The 16,108-nt window shown below is 37.9% G+C and overlaps 1 protein-coding gene across 1 annotated transcript in view; it reads right to left on the minus strand.

Annotated features, from left to right (window-relative positions):
- FRRS1 (ferric chelate reductase 1) overlaps positions 1-16,108 on the minus strand; it is a 35,324-nt gene that overhangs the window by 6,728 nt on the left and 12,488 nt on the right. Inside the window, 7 exon segments of the mRNA XM_032487176.1 lie at positions 236-322; positions 1,908-2,020; positions 4,587-4,700; positions 6,867-7,014; positions 8,210-8,308; positions 12,466-12,648; positions 15,891-16,040. Coding sequence (XP_032343067.1) covers positions 236-322; positions 1,908-2,020; positions 4,587-4,700; positions 6,867-7,014; positions 8,210-8,308; positions 12,466-12,648; positions 15,891-16,040 — 894 coding nt within the window.

The raw sequence follows: 16,108 nt of genomic DNA on the forward strand, positions 1-16,108 counted from the left end.
CTAAAAATACACTTCACTAGCAAATAATCTTCACTGACATTCTCACTCCATCCCTGACCCCCAACCATGTGAAATCAGTCACCAGATGATTCATTCAAAGAGGAAAGAAAGAGGGGTACGTGCAGAAATATCTTTGTACCCATCATTTGAGAATAAAACAGTGAACCCCTTTGACATCAAAATAAATTTAAAACATACAAATAGAATTAGAACACTCTGTTTAAGATCTGCTTACCCAATTCCAGCCTCTTCTGTAAATGAAAGGCAGAAGAAAAGCAATGAAGGTGAGGGCAGAAGTAGTGAGCATGAGCATTCGATGCACCTGCAAGGGTGAAATGACAAAATGAGAACAGAGTTAACGACCTAAGAGAAAGGAGTTGGCATCACTAGGAAGATCGTGGGATGAGATTCAGTGAAGGCGTGCATTCGATTGACATCTAACCACGATTTGTGGTCAGTTTAAAAAAAAAAATCTTACTATACTACTGAGCTTTAAAGAAAAACCTAGGATGCCAACCTCGTCATTCAGAGGCATCTGCCCAGACTTCACCTGCACAGAGCAGCAGGAATGGATATTTCACACACAAAGCCAAGTCCATCATTTCCTTCCAAAGGTATTTATTAACTTCTACCACCAAGCACAGTGCCTGGATACAATGAGACTGCAAGGAAACAGAAAGTACTAGTTTCCTGAGGAGCTTGGAATTAATTGAGCAGATAAGAGAAACACATTCGAAATGTACAGTTCATTGTCCAAATGAGGGCAATACTGAGAGTGACCGTGGGCAGTTAGCTGATTACACCGGGATGACTGGTGCAAACTAAAACTACGCAAGGGGAAGAAGGACATATAATCACCATATATGTGTACATGCCATCAGAAAGTAGGACATGTAGTCACCCTATATATACAGACATCTTAGTTTTAAAGACAGCAGAGGATTTGAATTGGTAAAGAGAAGACATAAAGAGTTTTCCAATTGGGACTATCCACGTGAGAAGATGAGAGAGAGTGAGCAATCAGAGGCAGACACAGACAGGAGCAAGGCATGTGATCTGACCCTGCCAGCCAGTACCTACCCCTCACCAAAAAAAAACTAAAAAACAAAAAATAAATAAATAAAGCCACCTAGAAAATGTAAAGAGAAACAAATTTAAAAGTAAGTAAATAAAACTGTTTCAGTAAAGCAGTACTGTTTCCTACAAGCAGACACACACATTCTATCTCAACAAGTATTCACTGATCTTCTATGTTTGCAAATATCTCTATGACAAATGAAAGATAAGGCTTGTTTTGCTTTGTTTTGAGGGGTATTTACTGGCTCTTGCTCATGTTTCTATCAAAACACTGCCTGCTCATCCCACGGGAAGGAACAGCATGAAAAGGAACACTTTTAGTTTCTCTTCCCACCCACACAGGACGTACACGATCCTGACTGGTGAGCCAGGGATGGTCCAGCATTCACTGGCCCATTAACTAGAGGACATGCTGGGCTGCTTTGCAATATAGCAAGCTCCCACTCTTTCTTTCTTCAGCTCTACTGCCTTCCTTGGCCCATCTGTACTCAGTGTAGTGGGTGTATTCACTCTTCTAGTCTCTCCTGCAACTAGACATGTAACTCAGGATCATTTGGGTCCCAAGGTCCATGCAACAAAGGGACACACATGGCCCTGATACATTCGCCAATCCAGCCTGACCTTTCATAAAGCTGTCTTTATTTTCTCTTCATTAAGCATTTTGTGTCCATGCTCAGTTGGATAAGAAACCAAAGGGCAAAAAGAAAGGATTGTGAGGATTCCAAAATTACTGTAACCACAAAAAAAAAAAAAATCCCCAGACTTCATATGTTTTCATGTTGCAATGTCCAAGTAATGTGGAAATTGCAATAAACCTTTTCTCCACTTACCTGAAACCAAGCTGCATTGCCAAATAAAGCCTTTGACCAAACAGGTTTAAAGAACCGGGCAATCAGGACACCTATGCTAACGGTCGTCATCCAGGCCACAAACATTAAGGCACCTACAGGGAGAAAATGTGATGGTTGACAACACAATCTAATTAAGCTGTTTCTTAAATGATCAGGCCAAATGCTTAGAAAATGTAAATAGCCAACAAAATGCATTCAGCTGACATAAGTGCAACCTAAATCTCAATGCTTTTCCCACCGCCACTGCTACTTCTAATAGGTAACACTTCCAAAGCTCTTATATTATGCCAGGCGCTAAGTGCTTTGCATGAATTAATCTAACTGATCTTGACAACAATCCTATAAAGTAGCTACAGTGATTATTCTATTTTTTGCTGGATGGGGAAGGAAAGCATAGAGAAGTTAAGTAACTTCCCCAAGGTTACAAGGTCGGAATTCGAACCCAGTCTGGCTTGAACAATTGTGCTCTTAATCATTACACTAATACAGCCTGCCTGCACTTATCTCAGAACCCTCTCACAACTCACTCCAAAAAATAATGGAAAACAAATAGCACATTATTTCCGAATCCAATTACTGTCAAACTAGAGCTACTAGTAGAAGCAAAATAACAGCCATAAAGATACCTTCTAGCTTAACTGCGATGACATGTATCGAAACTCTACTAGAATGGATAACTCTGGAGAATATAAACGAATAAAGCTAGACTACTTTTCTTTTTTTTTAATTGAAGTATAGTCAGTTTACAACGTTGTGTCAATTTCTGGTGTACAGCACAATGTTTCAGTCATACATATACATACATATATTCGTTATCATATTCTTTTTCATTATAGGTTACTACAAGATATTGAATATAGTTCCATGTGCTGTACAATATAAACTTACTGTTTATCTACTTTATATATAGTAGTTAATATCTGCAAATGTCAAACTCCCAATTTATCCCTTCCCATCCCATTTCCCTCCTGGTAACCATAAGTTCATTTTCTATGTCTGTAAGTCTGTTTCTGTAAATAAGTTCATTTATGTCTTTTTTTTTTAAGATTCTACATATGAGTGATAGCATATGGTATTTTTCTTTCTCATTCTGGCTTCTTACTTCACTTAGAATGATGATCTCCAGGTCCATCCATGTTGCTGCAAATGGCATTATTTTATTCTTTTTATGGCTGAGTAGTATTCCATTGTATAAATATACTACAACTTCTTTATCCAGTCATCTGTCAATGGACATTTAGGTTGTTTCCATGTCTTGGCTATTGTAAATAGTGGTGCTATGAATATTGGGGTGTGTGTATCTTTTCAAATTAGAGCTTCCTCCAGTTATATGCCCAGGCGTGGGATTGCTAGATCATATGGTTAAGTCTATTTTTAGTTTTTTGAAGAATCTCTATACCGTTTTCCATAATGGCTGCACCATACTACATTCCCACCAGCAGTGTAGGAAGGTTCCCTTTTCTCCACACTCTCTCCAGCATTTATCCTTTGTGGACTTTTTAATGATGGCCATTCTGACTGGTGTGAGGTGGTACCTCACTGTAATTTTGATTTGCATGTCTCTGATAATTAGTGATACTGAGTATTTTTTCATGTGCCTATTGGCCATTTGTATGTCTTCACTGGAGGTCTTCTGCCTATTTTTGTATTTTTTTATTGTTATTAAGTTATATGAGCTGTTTATATATTCCGGAAATTAAGCCCTTGTCAGTAGCATTATTTGCAAATATTTTCTCCCATTGCACAGATTGTCTTTTCATTTTGCTTATGGTTTCCTTTGCTGTGCAAAAGTTTATAAGTTTAATTAGGTCCCATTTTGTTTATTTTTGCTTTTATTTCTATTGCCTAGGTAGACTGCTCTAGGAGAACACTGCTAAGATTTATGTCGGAAAAAGTTTTGCCTATGTTTTTTTCTAAGTTTATTCCTTCTATAGTGTTTCGTCTTATAGTTAAGTCTTTAAGCCATTTTGAGTTTATTTCTGTGTATGGTGTGAGGGATTGTTCTAACTTCATTGATTTACATGCATGGACTGCTTTTCAAATGCAATCAGCTTTCACTTGTAGAACCAGCACAAATCATAGCCTTATTTCTAGGCTGCTGCTCTTCCAACTTGGTTCTTTTCATCATTTTGAGTATGTAATACCTAAGTATAGCACTGAGTACTTTGTATGCCCTTTGTACATTGATCAGTTCTTCAATAACAACAAAAAAATGTATCTTTGGAATCAAACTACTGTTATAATTAAACAATCACAATCACAAGCCCCTCTTTTATTAACATTTATTTGAATAAATGGCACAACTAAAGTCTCATAAAAGTTAAAATAATTAGCCCAATGATACTCAATCCTGCCTACAGTAAGAAATGACTAGCATATTTTTTAAAAATTATAGATGTCTTAAAAGCTCCATTGGTGATTTTAATGTGCAGGTAGGGTTAAAATCCACTGAATTATTCCTATCTATCTTTTTAATAAAAATTAGCAAACATTAAGATAGATAATGTTACTTGAAAATGTCAATGTTCAAACATGGAAGATTTATGAACATTTGCTAAATTATGCCTGCTACCATTCTTAATCTAGCCAACACAAAATTTATTCCACAAAGTCAAGTTTATTCCACAAAGTAGTAATAATACTACACATGTAACTTACCATGAACCTTCAGAAGGAATAAAGAATGAGATCCTCCTACGTTCTGTGGATAGCCTGTCACATTGTATTTTTCATACGTAATCAAAGGTTGCTGAGAATGCTTATGAATTCGCCCTAAAATTAAAAAAAAAAAAAAAAAAAAGACAAATTACTTCCTCAGGAGAGAAGGAAGGGAGAGACAATGGCATGGCATGGAAACAAAATTTCTTAAGGTAATAAAAAGTAAATAAATTTCAACAGAGAGGACATATATAATATTGTATATTGATAATACAACAATACCTAGTAAAATACATAAAATGTATTAATATGATAGAAATATTATGTTTAATATTAATATATGATATAATAATATTTATTATGTGTAAAATTAAACCTTTGAATGTATAGAACTATTCCAATTAGTTTGTGTATGTGGGTATGTATGTGTTTGTGTTCATTCTGGGAATCTATCCTACAAAACTATTCACCTTTTAACTAAAGATACATGTACAAGAATACTCATAGAAACTTTTTCTATGCTGGCCAAAAAAATTTAAACAAGCCAAATGTCCGTCATTAAGAGAATAAGTAAGTAAATTACGGAAAATACATTACTTTTAGAATACAATGCAAGTGTCACAAAGAATAAAATAATTAAGAAATTTGATGTGAAATATATATCAATCTTTGTCCCAAACAAATAAATATTAATAATTTCCAAGAAGAAACATTTATATAGGACACAGGTTACGTTATTTCTCTAAAATGAAACAAACTAAAAATTAACAGCAAAGAGCTACATTTTCCATGTTCGAAAGTATTGAATACTTGGGCTCTGAGGTCAAAGAGTTTTCCAACTCCAACATTTGTTTATCTGGGCAAATGACTTAACCTCTGTAAGCCTGCTTCCTCCCAGATAAAACTGGGATAATAATAGTACGTATCTAGTGTCGGCTTCCATGAAGCTGAAAATGAAGAACTTGATAACAGTGCTGAGCCAGCAACTAGCACTCATTAAGCACTGAGTAATTTTTATTCATTATTATCGTTTAACCAAGAAGTGATTTTCAAGCTAATTTGCGGTTGCAAGTAGGAATACATGATTTAACCGATAACCAAACCTATCACCCACAACTAAATCTGCAAAGACTCCTAAATTTTCTCTGACACTGAGTAGGTATTTTATCTTGCTTTAAAACCTTTTGAATCTCGACTTTACCTGTAGTATAAAGTCTAAACCACATGATAGAGGAGGCAAGGCTTTTTACAGTTCTGCCTCCCCCACGCTTCTGTTCCTCGTCCTCCTTTACTCCACCCACCCCCTCCATTCTACATGCCCAGCTTCTCATCATTTTCTTTTTTTCCAGGGAGGGGGGCTATTTATTGAAGTATAGTTGATTTACAATGCTGTGTTAGTTTCTGGTGCACAGCATAGTGATTCAGTCATATACATATATATATACACATACTCTTTTTCATACCACCATTTTCAAAGTAGGCCATATGCTCAAAGTTTGAGGGTAGTAGTATCTCCAGGGAGATGAGTCACTAAATACTACATTACCTTGGCGTTCCTGCTGTTTTTCACAATATCATCAGCCAAGACCTTAAGCAAAATCTAATTCTTATGTACTTCAGTACCTACCAGGGCATTCTTAAGGATAAACTAAACATTCAAACTCATAAAGTTACCTTAGGCTACACTTGGCATTAGAATCACTTAGAAGAATGGGGGACAGGAAATACAGCACACCTGCAGGGCACCAGGAGGCATTCTTTTTCAATGGGAGGTCCTGTAGAAGTTCCCGAAGATGTCCAGGAGCTATTCTCTTTACCTCTCTCCATCTTCCTGGAGAAAGCTCAGGTCCAGGGACATGAGATTCATTTTGGGCAGGTCACCCACAACAGCCAGTTCTCTTGCAATAATCCCAAAGTCCTGCATCTAGTGTCCCTACAAGGGATCTGCCAATGTCCCTACACTCAGGGAAGCGCAAAGTTATGGATTCTTACCAAGTATTTTTTCCTAGTTCAAATACATTTTGCCAGCCAAAAATCACTTTCACCATAAGTATGTTGCCTTATAACATAGTTGACGCTACCTTTACCTAGTTTCAAGGGAAAAAGGTAGAAGGTCGGCCAAAGTCAAACTGTCAGACAAAAATGGAAAAGGGTTTGAAAACTCTTTTTACCCACAAATGTGTATCTTTCAAAAGAACAACTACAGGAGTCTCCCCAAAAAAGGAGGGAAAGGGAAAAAGAGAAAAAAACAAAAAATAGTTTTTTAATCAATATACTCACCATCATCAGCTGCACCATCAGCTAGAAATATGTAGTAGCTTGCATTTAGATCAAATCTATTCTTAACCCCAGGAAGGGTAGCATTCCTCCTGAAAGAGCACTGCATAACACCGTCCATCAACCTCCAGGCCGTATCCTCAAGGGGATCCTGCCAACACATACAATGGGTCTTCTCAGCACTTCCCAAAAATTCGCTAAAAACAAGACATGATCAGAATTCTGACCTGTTCAGTTTCCTTTCCCTTAGATCCTCTGTGCACTTAACTGTCTGCAGTGTCATTGTTTCCCTACTTCCTCTTTGAAGAGTACAAGAAACACATTCTCCCAGTTTATTTGTCTTAATCCCACTTGGCAAAAACAGTATTTTTACTATCTAAGTTAGAAACTTTGGCAAATGTACTAACTCCATCTGGCCACTAACACACAATCAAAAACACTGAAGAAACAATTAGCCAGTAATATCCCAGTGGCCAAAATGCAACACGCAACCGGGGAGAAGTTCCAAGCCCATGAGAAAGCCATGCAGAGAATGCAGCATGTCATGAGGTGATAGCCACGGCTTTGTCACAGCTCATTTGCTTGTCAATTGTGTTGTGAAAATGACACTTCTCTAGAAAGAAGACACCTTGGGCACAAGTGCCAACAACAGGCACTTAAGACAATTGCCCAAGACACTGAACCAGTCTCTACTATATGTGCACCTCTTTCTTGCACAGTCAGGAAATTCTGTGTCACTAACATAAGCCTCTCCTTAAAAATCCGCCTGTAAGCTTTTGTAAAGGCGCTGATGCTCTGATGCTTTTAACAAACTGTAACATATTTTTCATAAGATGCAAACAAAAGGGATTTAAGTGACACAAGCAAGAATGCATCTTTTCCTAAAAGAGAAATTTGTCTTGTGCTTTCTTAAGAAAGAAAAGGAAGAGAAAGGGGGCAAAGAAAAGGGGCATGGTGACTGGAGTTAATAATAATGTATTGTATACTGAAAATCTGCCAAGAGGGTAGTTCTCAGGTGCTCTCATCACACACACAAAGACTAACTGTGAGGCAATGGATGTATTTATTAGTTCGACTCTAGTAACCACCTCACTATGTAGAGGGATATCAAAACATCATGCTGTTTATCTTAAATATATACAATTTTTATTTTTTAAAAAGTATATGTAGCAAAAATAAGTAAAATGCAGAAAGGTTTCTCCCTGATTATTGTAAGAGAGGAGCTCTGATGGCAGGCTAACTGCAGGTCGGAAGCTATCTTGCAGCACAGCCAGGCAGGCCACAGTCAGCAACACAGCCAGACGGTGGGCTGGCCAGGTGGAGGTTCCCAGAATCTTCACACCTACCCTGGGGTCCATTACAGGGTGACTTCGCCCCACCAAATGGGCAGGTTGTATGCGCACAGTCTGGTCTTCACGAATGCACACATAAGCATCATCATCACCCTGAAAAACAATTGCAAATGAGAAAAGTTCAAGGGAATTTCAACACTTCGTTTAAAAAAAAAAAAAAAGAATCTCTAATGAAATCAAATAGTATTTGATGCTTTTAAATCATAACTTAATGAGTTAATCTTAAATGGTATTATGAATTCAAGAGAACTGGCTGTCCCATATATTAACTAAAAATGATTTTGTTATAATGCAAAGCAATACAATTTTGGTGTGAAAAACAGATTAAAACAGATATGTGACATGGTTACAGCCCATAACCCATCACCAGTTGAACATCACTGTCAATGCTTTTGTATATATTCATCCAAACCTATTTATATTTATACCTGTTTTTCTTCCCAAATGGGAAAATATACAGTTTGTTACTTTTTTTCACTGAACTTATCACAAACATTGTTTTGAATATTTATTTAATTAAGTAAACGTGTCCTACAAAGTTTTATAACTGTAAGTGCTCTGCATTATATTGGGTTTGGGGGGTAACTTTTAAGATGGAAAATACTGTCATCAAATATTGCTAATATTGCACACAATTAATAGATTTACTATTACATATTGAGGACAAAATGTCTGACCGCAAAAGGGCATTCCTTGTCAGTCTAATTCTTGTCTATCCTTTAGTCTCCAACATTTCTTAACTCCAAATATTAAATCTTATTTAAATGAGTATCAGAGGGCAGACAGCATCGCAAATTTAAAGCACATTTAAGTGATGGCGCAAATAAATAGTCTGGATGTTAAGTGACTATGTACAGTTCTTTCACCTATTCTAAAACATTATGCATAAACTATGTAACAAGGTCTTATATGTGCTTTAGTCACTAAACTCCTTAAACAAGATCTAAGACTAACCAACTATAATAAATTTTGCTACAAATACCAATATGACATCCTAACATGTTTTAAACTTATTTTTTAAAGTTCCATTTTTGAGAACTCGCAAGCATACAACCTTAGCAAAGCAGTTATTCACTGCTGCACATCTTATATTCAAATCAGAACTAGCGCTGCTCAAGATAAGGAATTTGCTGTCATCGTGACTGAAGCCAGGAGACTACGCACTATGACACACAGACCAACTTCAGCACGACGCCTATTTCTGCACAGGCCACAGACTGAGGATGGTGTTTACATATCTATGTGGCTTTTAAAAATTGGAAGAATGCTATTTCATGACAAGTAAAAATACATTAAATCCAAGTTTCATTGTCTATAAATAAAGTTGTATTGGAATACAGCCACACCTAATCTATGGACAGTCTGTGGCTGCTTTAGTTCTGCAACAACAGAGGTGAGTAGATGCAACAGTGACCACGTGGCCCACAAATCCTGAAGTGGTCGCTCTCTGAGCTGCTACAGAAAAGGTTGGCTGATCTCTGATTTAAACAAACAATGTGTGTTTTCTAGAATGCTTAAGGGCTTACTGGTGTTTCTTGCACTCAACTTTCATGTAGGTTTAAAACTTTGCAAAACAAAAAGCTGGGGTGGGAGAGAGGAAGAAGAACTTCAGAGGTGAATAAAAGAGAGGAATCTGAGTCACAACTAAAATTTCCTTGAAGACCAGAGAAGTAAGCGGCAGCAATGAGGAAGACAGTCCACAAACGGCCCAGGACGGTGTCTGAAAAGCAGCAAGGAATCAAGAACAGTAGTTGCTTTTTTATTGCTGTTGTCAATCCCTGAGAATGGGGAGTCCAAGAGCGCATCAGGAGGGAAGATAACAAAGTCAGTTTTATAGATGATGGTTGTGTGGCCCGGAGCATGACTCTGGAAGAGAGAAGCTTAGCAGCTGGAAATCCCCATCTGGACACACACAAGGGAGGTCAGGACTGGGATCACTCTGGAATTTGAGCACTGAGAAGTTGTATACAGAACAAAACAGGCAGGGGAAGGCAGAGAACAGAAGCAAGTATAGTGTGTACACTTGTATACTTTATCTCATTTAACAAAGTAGCTGAGATGAAGAAGATATACACACTTTGAAATTCAGTTAAAATTCAGATATTAACAAGTCGTTGTTAGCAAATACATGGAAGGTTGTCCTTTCATCAATGTTAGTGATGCGGTCTAATACCAAAACCACTGCTAGCACTAATTCACAAACCAAGTTGAAAAAAGGTATAACTCGGGTTATCTAATCAGTATTCACAACATCAGATACATTCAGAGTTTAAATTTACAATGCGTACTGGTAAGAAATAGCAGGTCATAAAAATACCCTAAAAATTTAAAAATAATCAATAGAAATAACTACTTTAAAAATATTGTTGATGATTTATTTCCCCCAATTTAGGCAAACAGGTGTACAGCTGATTTTAATCATTCAATAGGCTTGCTCTGTAAATCAACAGCACCTGCATGATTAAGTCTTTATAAACATTTTTGATGAGTACTATATGATAAATGTAAGATTTCTATGTAAGATAAATATATCTTGAATCAGAGATAAACGCTTTTGTGCCATCAACGCCTACAACTTAGAACAGAAACCTCTGGTCTACTTAGAGGCTCCTTATCACAACACCCACTGCAACAAAAGTGTCTTTTCCTCTTCTGACAGATTTTATGCGGCCAGAAAAGGAAATCTGTTAGTAATTCTACTTCATGAAATTTGGCTATAAAGTGACTAGAATGTTTTTTACTCAAGTGCCTAGAACACAAATCGAAATGAGGACTCTAGAGATGAATCTTAAGCAAACTACACACTTATTCCAAGACTATCATTGTTAATCCTTTTTGGAGTCGTCTTCAGAATTTCCTTCATAGCCAGTTCCATTCACAGAACAAGCACCACCACCCTCTTTCCTTATTGCTTTATAGTCAGATTTTATTTTTAAGCTAGCCTCCTAAAGCACCTAACGCATCCAGCTTGGTTCATTTTTGCCAGAATTGAGAATACGCGAAAGAATATGCTGTAGGTCTAACGGTAATTACAAAAGGGAAATGGGGGAAGTGTTTTGAACAACTGCAATATCGTTTGAACATGTATAAATTTCCCATAAAAGCAACTTAAAAGGGAAAGAGTCATAATTTCTTCTATGTTATTTTTAGAGGCCTATGCCATATCTTCTATCTCATAGGTTTAAGACATACCCTTTGTTGGATGAAAAAAGATAAGAAGTGCACTCGGGAACTATAATAGTAAAACACACGTGGCATAGCATATATTGCAATGTCTTCCCTCTACAAAAGTTACACCTGGCTTCCTGCAATATTTTCAGCCACAAGAACCACTGTGATCAGCATGCGCCTTTAAGGAAAATATTCGTTTTCTATCACAGAATCTCAGGGCTCCTTTTTTTTTAAAAAATATTATTTCCTAAAAAAGTGATGTTAAGTTTAACACTTGACAGGAAGAAAACTTTCAAGAAAGGCTCCTTGCACTTGCTGATGTGGAAGTAAGAGGCTTTCTGCGTTTGGAGCCAACCCCCTCCACAGCCAGCTCTGCTTGAACGGGACTGACACATGTCCTGGCCCGTCATACCCTTCTTCCTCCTCCCTGGGATGTCAGAATGCTAACGCAGCACTCTGCAATTCCACACCACAGCACAAGGCTGCCACCTACAGACCCTTTTAATCCGTTCAGCACTATCCACAGAGAGCAAGAATCAGGTGAAAACAAATGCTGCCTTCTGTAGACCTGACAAGTGAGCCTACTGGTAAAGCACCCACTGGTGCCCTGACACGCCAGCTCTAAGTCTCTGTCTGGGAAATGTGCCAGTGACTACCAAAACGGGGGCAACAAACACAGCAACCCAGGCTGCAGCTACTGGCCAAGGAGAAAACGAGAGGTTGCGAAGCATCACAGACAACAGGAGAGTTTATGCAGAGCGACTTTTTCATAACCGCACTTCTTGTTTTATCACAGAGATAGACACACAGAGGTAGACAGAAAAAGCGGCAAAGCCACTGGAAATAAAATGATTTTTCCAACTTTCCTTAGGACAGCATTGCTCTTAGAGGTATGTAATCGCCAGCTCAGAGCTGCTTAACTTAGAATCTGTTCTGAGTTCATTTCTCTGCCGTCCCTTCCCATCCCTCCCTTAAGTGAGATAATTTGACTCTGGAACCAACAGCTAAACTGCTGTTGATCAGAGGTCATTCCAGCGACTCTCCTTTCATTACCACGTATGTAAGTGAGAGATACAAACCATCCATTGGTCATGAGACAATGCAAAGGATAGATAGCCTTTACTGGGACCACTCATTTCAACCATCACTGACTGGTCATCACGTGTGAAGGACAAGAAGACACAGGCAAGCTCCTTCTCTGGGTCGCAGTTCTCAGGACTCCTAATACAGAACTTCTTGCTCCCACAATCTGAAGTATTGAACTAGAAAAATGACAGAGGGGGGGAAAAAAGTCTTAATTATCAAACAGGCAATTTATTTCCAATGACAGAAGAGCTGCTACCTTGAAGCATGGGTTTTAACAAGAATACCTTTTCATAATAAGAACTGAAATAAGGGAACAAAGACGTATCCTAAATTAGAAATTATCAAAGCAGTAGTTAGGTTTTGAACTTTTAAACTTAATTAATTTTAATTAAAATTTGGAAGACAATATTAATTGGACTGTAATTATGCACAAGAATTAAAATCCCTTTAATACACAAAATATTTCACACTAATTACATTCTAGAGCAAAGTTTCTGGTAAACTTTGAGAAACTTCTCACAGAATATTTAAGTCCACATTGACATACTTGCCTAAAGGGTGTCCTCTAGTTTTCAGAGATGGAATTTTAAAAAGCAAACAAACAAACCCTTAGCAAGTTTTTATATTTAGATCCTGGACTCTGCTTCTAGAATTCAGGTTCAAATTTGACATTAAAATAACGTGAGAAAAAGTGGTGGTGACTCTTATATATACCGCCACTCCAAATAATGGCAATAAGAATTTAGTAGGGGAGAAACAAAAACAATCTACAGTGATTTAATTCAGGACTTCTTGCTACGGCAAATAAGGAAAAGAGTATTAAAAAATGTCAGGTCTACAATTTGACAGAGCAAATGAGCAGTCATCCTGTGTTAGAATGAGTTGTGACAGCGTATTTGAGAAGAGAGCTAAACACTAATTTAAGTAATTAGATTTAACAGGAACTGTATAGAAAAACTCTCATATCTTCTACTCTACCAATACTTCTGGCCACCAAATGTGTGTGGGTTTTTCCCACACTAAGCAATTCTGTAATTCTCTGTAGATGCCAACTGGGTGCCCTATAATTCAATTCTGTTCTGACACTATCTACTTGAAGTTGGTGTCAGACCCCAAAAGTCCCACAAGACTGTCCCTTCTTTAGATGCCAGTCACAAGTCCCGTGTTGTCACCTGTACTTCTGAACGGTTGGCCACATATTGGAGGCTCCCATGACCACTACCTCGGGTTAATTTACCAAGATGGCTCACAGAACTCAGGAAAATAGCTTACTTACTAGATTATCAGTTTATTAAAAAAGGATAGCAACCCAGGAATGGCCAGGTGGAAGAGATGCCTAGAGCAAGGTATGCAGGAAGGGACACCGAGCATCTCTGAGGGACCACCCTCCCAGCACCTCCACGTGGTCAGCAACCTAGCAGCTCTCTGAACCCCATACTTTAGGAATTTTTTTGGAGGCTCCGTCACATAGTCCTGATGGATGAGTAGCTCAATTTTCAGCCTCTCTTCTCTGGAAAATGGAGAGTGGGGCTGAAAGCTGCAAGCTTCTAATCATGGCTTGGTCCTTCTGGTGACCAGCCTCCATACAGCAGCCCATCAAGAGTCACCTCATTAGAACCAAAGATGCTCCCATTATCCAGGAAACTCTGAGGGATTTTGAAATATCTACATTCAAATATAAGTAATAAGACATATATATTTCTTATTATTTCACAGGAACATAAAGAGAAATCATAGTAGAACGGAGTGAACAAGGCACCAGGAGCTAGGAAATGTGGGTTTTGGTCTCTGTTCTCCCCTTTACTCCATCACGTTTGCTGAAGAACTTACTCTCTCAGGGTCTCCTTACCTTTAACTATGCAACAGGAACTGAAGGACGCAGACCCTGAGGTCTCTTCTAGCTCTCTACCAATGCCATCATCCTGCCACTCTGAATGAACCCCTCCGTAGCTAGAGATTATAAACTTGGCCCAGAGATACAATAAAAAGCTCCAACAAGAGGGATTGGCTTTTTATGTGAATATATGGAAAGATACCAATCCTGTCAATAGATTCCTACTGGGAATCTCAGGTCCAAACTGACTGTGTTCTCCCCAAAGCAGCTTTTAAATAAATAAATGTTAAAACTAAATAAACTGAGAAATGAGTGCAAAGAATAGATCGAATTGTTTGGTCAAACCGAAGTTCATAATAATGTAATCAAACGGCTCTTTGCACATTGTATAACGTAGAAAAGAAGGAAAACAAAATGAGATCTTGTATAGGGGTAAAAAGAACTTTATTTAGTCTTCCCTATGAGAACAAAGAGTTATAAAAAAGACAAGAAAGGGAAGGAAAAGAAAAGATGAACTAATACTTACTGAATATCCATTAAGTGCAAAGCAATTAGAAATCTTACGTTCATTATACTGTTTAATTCTCATAGTGATATTATATAAGAGCTAGATATTATTATTTCTCATTTTATAGGTGAATAAACTGAGACTTTGAGAATTGAGTAATTTGTCCAAAGTCAAACAGAAAGTAGACAAATCAGGATTCAGGCCCAAGTTTGTTCTTCCAACTGTATTTAAGACATTTTTCATTATATTCACTTCTGAATTAATAAGTCTAATTTATCAGAATTACCTTCAGTAAAACCTTTCTAATGTTTCTAATATGCATCACCCTTTCTAAGATATGTTTTTTTAACCGTAATTTTTTAAATCAGAGGGCCTAAATGGAATTCTTTTTTGAGATTATTTGGGGGCGGGAGGTAATTAGGTTTATTTATTCATTTAGTTTTTTTTTTTTTTTAATGGAGGTACTGGGGCTTGAACCCAGGACCTTGTGCATGCTAAGCACGAACTCTACCATTGAGCTGTATCTTCCCCACCTCTAAAGGGAACTCTAGCTGGTGAGCTTGCAAAAGAGTTCCTGTGGGTCAGCGGTTCAGCATGTAGAACCTCCCAGTACTCTCTGGCCTTAGTGAAATAGGATCGAAGAGTTATATGACCATTTCAAGATTCTCCTCTAAACCCTGTCTGAATTTAACTTGAGCTTTAAGCTCCCTCTCCATGTTTGGTATTTGGCTGTGATGATGAAGAATAAGAAGGAGGAGGAGGAGGAGGAGGAGAAGAAGAACAAAAAACTTGCTGCTTCAGATTTTTTCCCAAATGAAAACCTCCCCACTGCTAGGACAGACTATGTGCAAATGTCATAACCACACCTTGAACATGCAGGGTCTTGCACTCCCTTTATTCCAACCTGTAAGTCATAATGTTGCAATGAGACGTCCTCCTAATTTCCCAAAAGAAATCCAAAAACTTGCTACCACAACCCAGGACAGCTACTCCTCTTCCCCAGGCATAGAACCACAATCTCCAAGGAAGCCGTTCCTTTAGATTGCATTTGGTGAAGTCGTAAAAATGTTACTCACTGATTTGGTTAAATGGGAAACTGGAGGTAATGTTGTTGGCATAGGTTCTACTGTAGCTTCGGGTGTTGTAAAAGGAAGTACATTCGGTTGTGAAATTACAGGACTAGGAATCTTCACCCAGTAGATTCTGTACTTCTCCACGACTTGTGACTCTGAAATGCAGTACCAGTGAGATCAGACAGAACCACGATTGTGGTCCTTCACAGTCAAATCGGAAA

The sequence above is a fragment of the Camelus ferus genome, chromosome 9 (assembly GCF_009834535.1).
Source record: "Camelus ferus isolate YT-003-E chromosome 9, BCGSAC_Cfer_1.0, whole genome shotgun sequence".
NCBI classification, from domain to species: Eukaryota; Metazoa; Chordata; class Mammalia; order Artiodactyla; family Camelidae; genus Camelus; species Camelus ferus.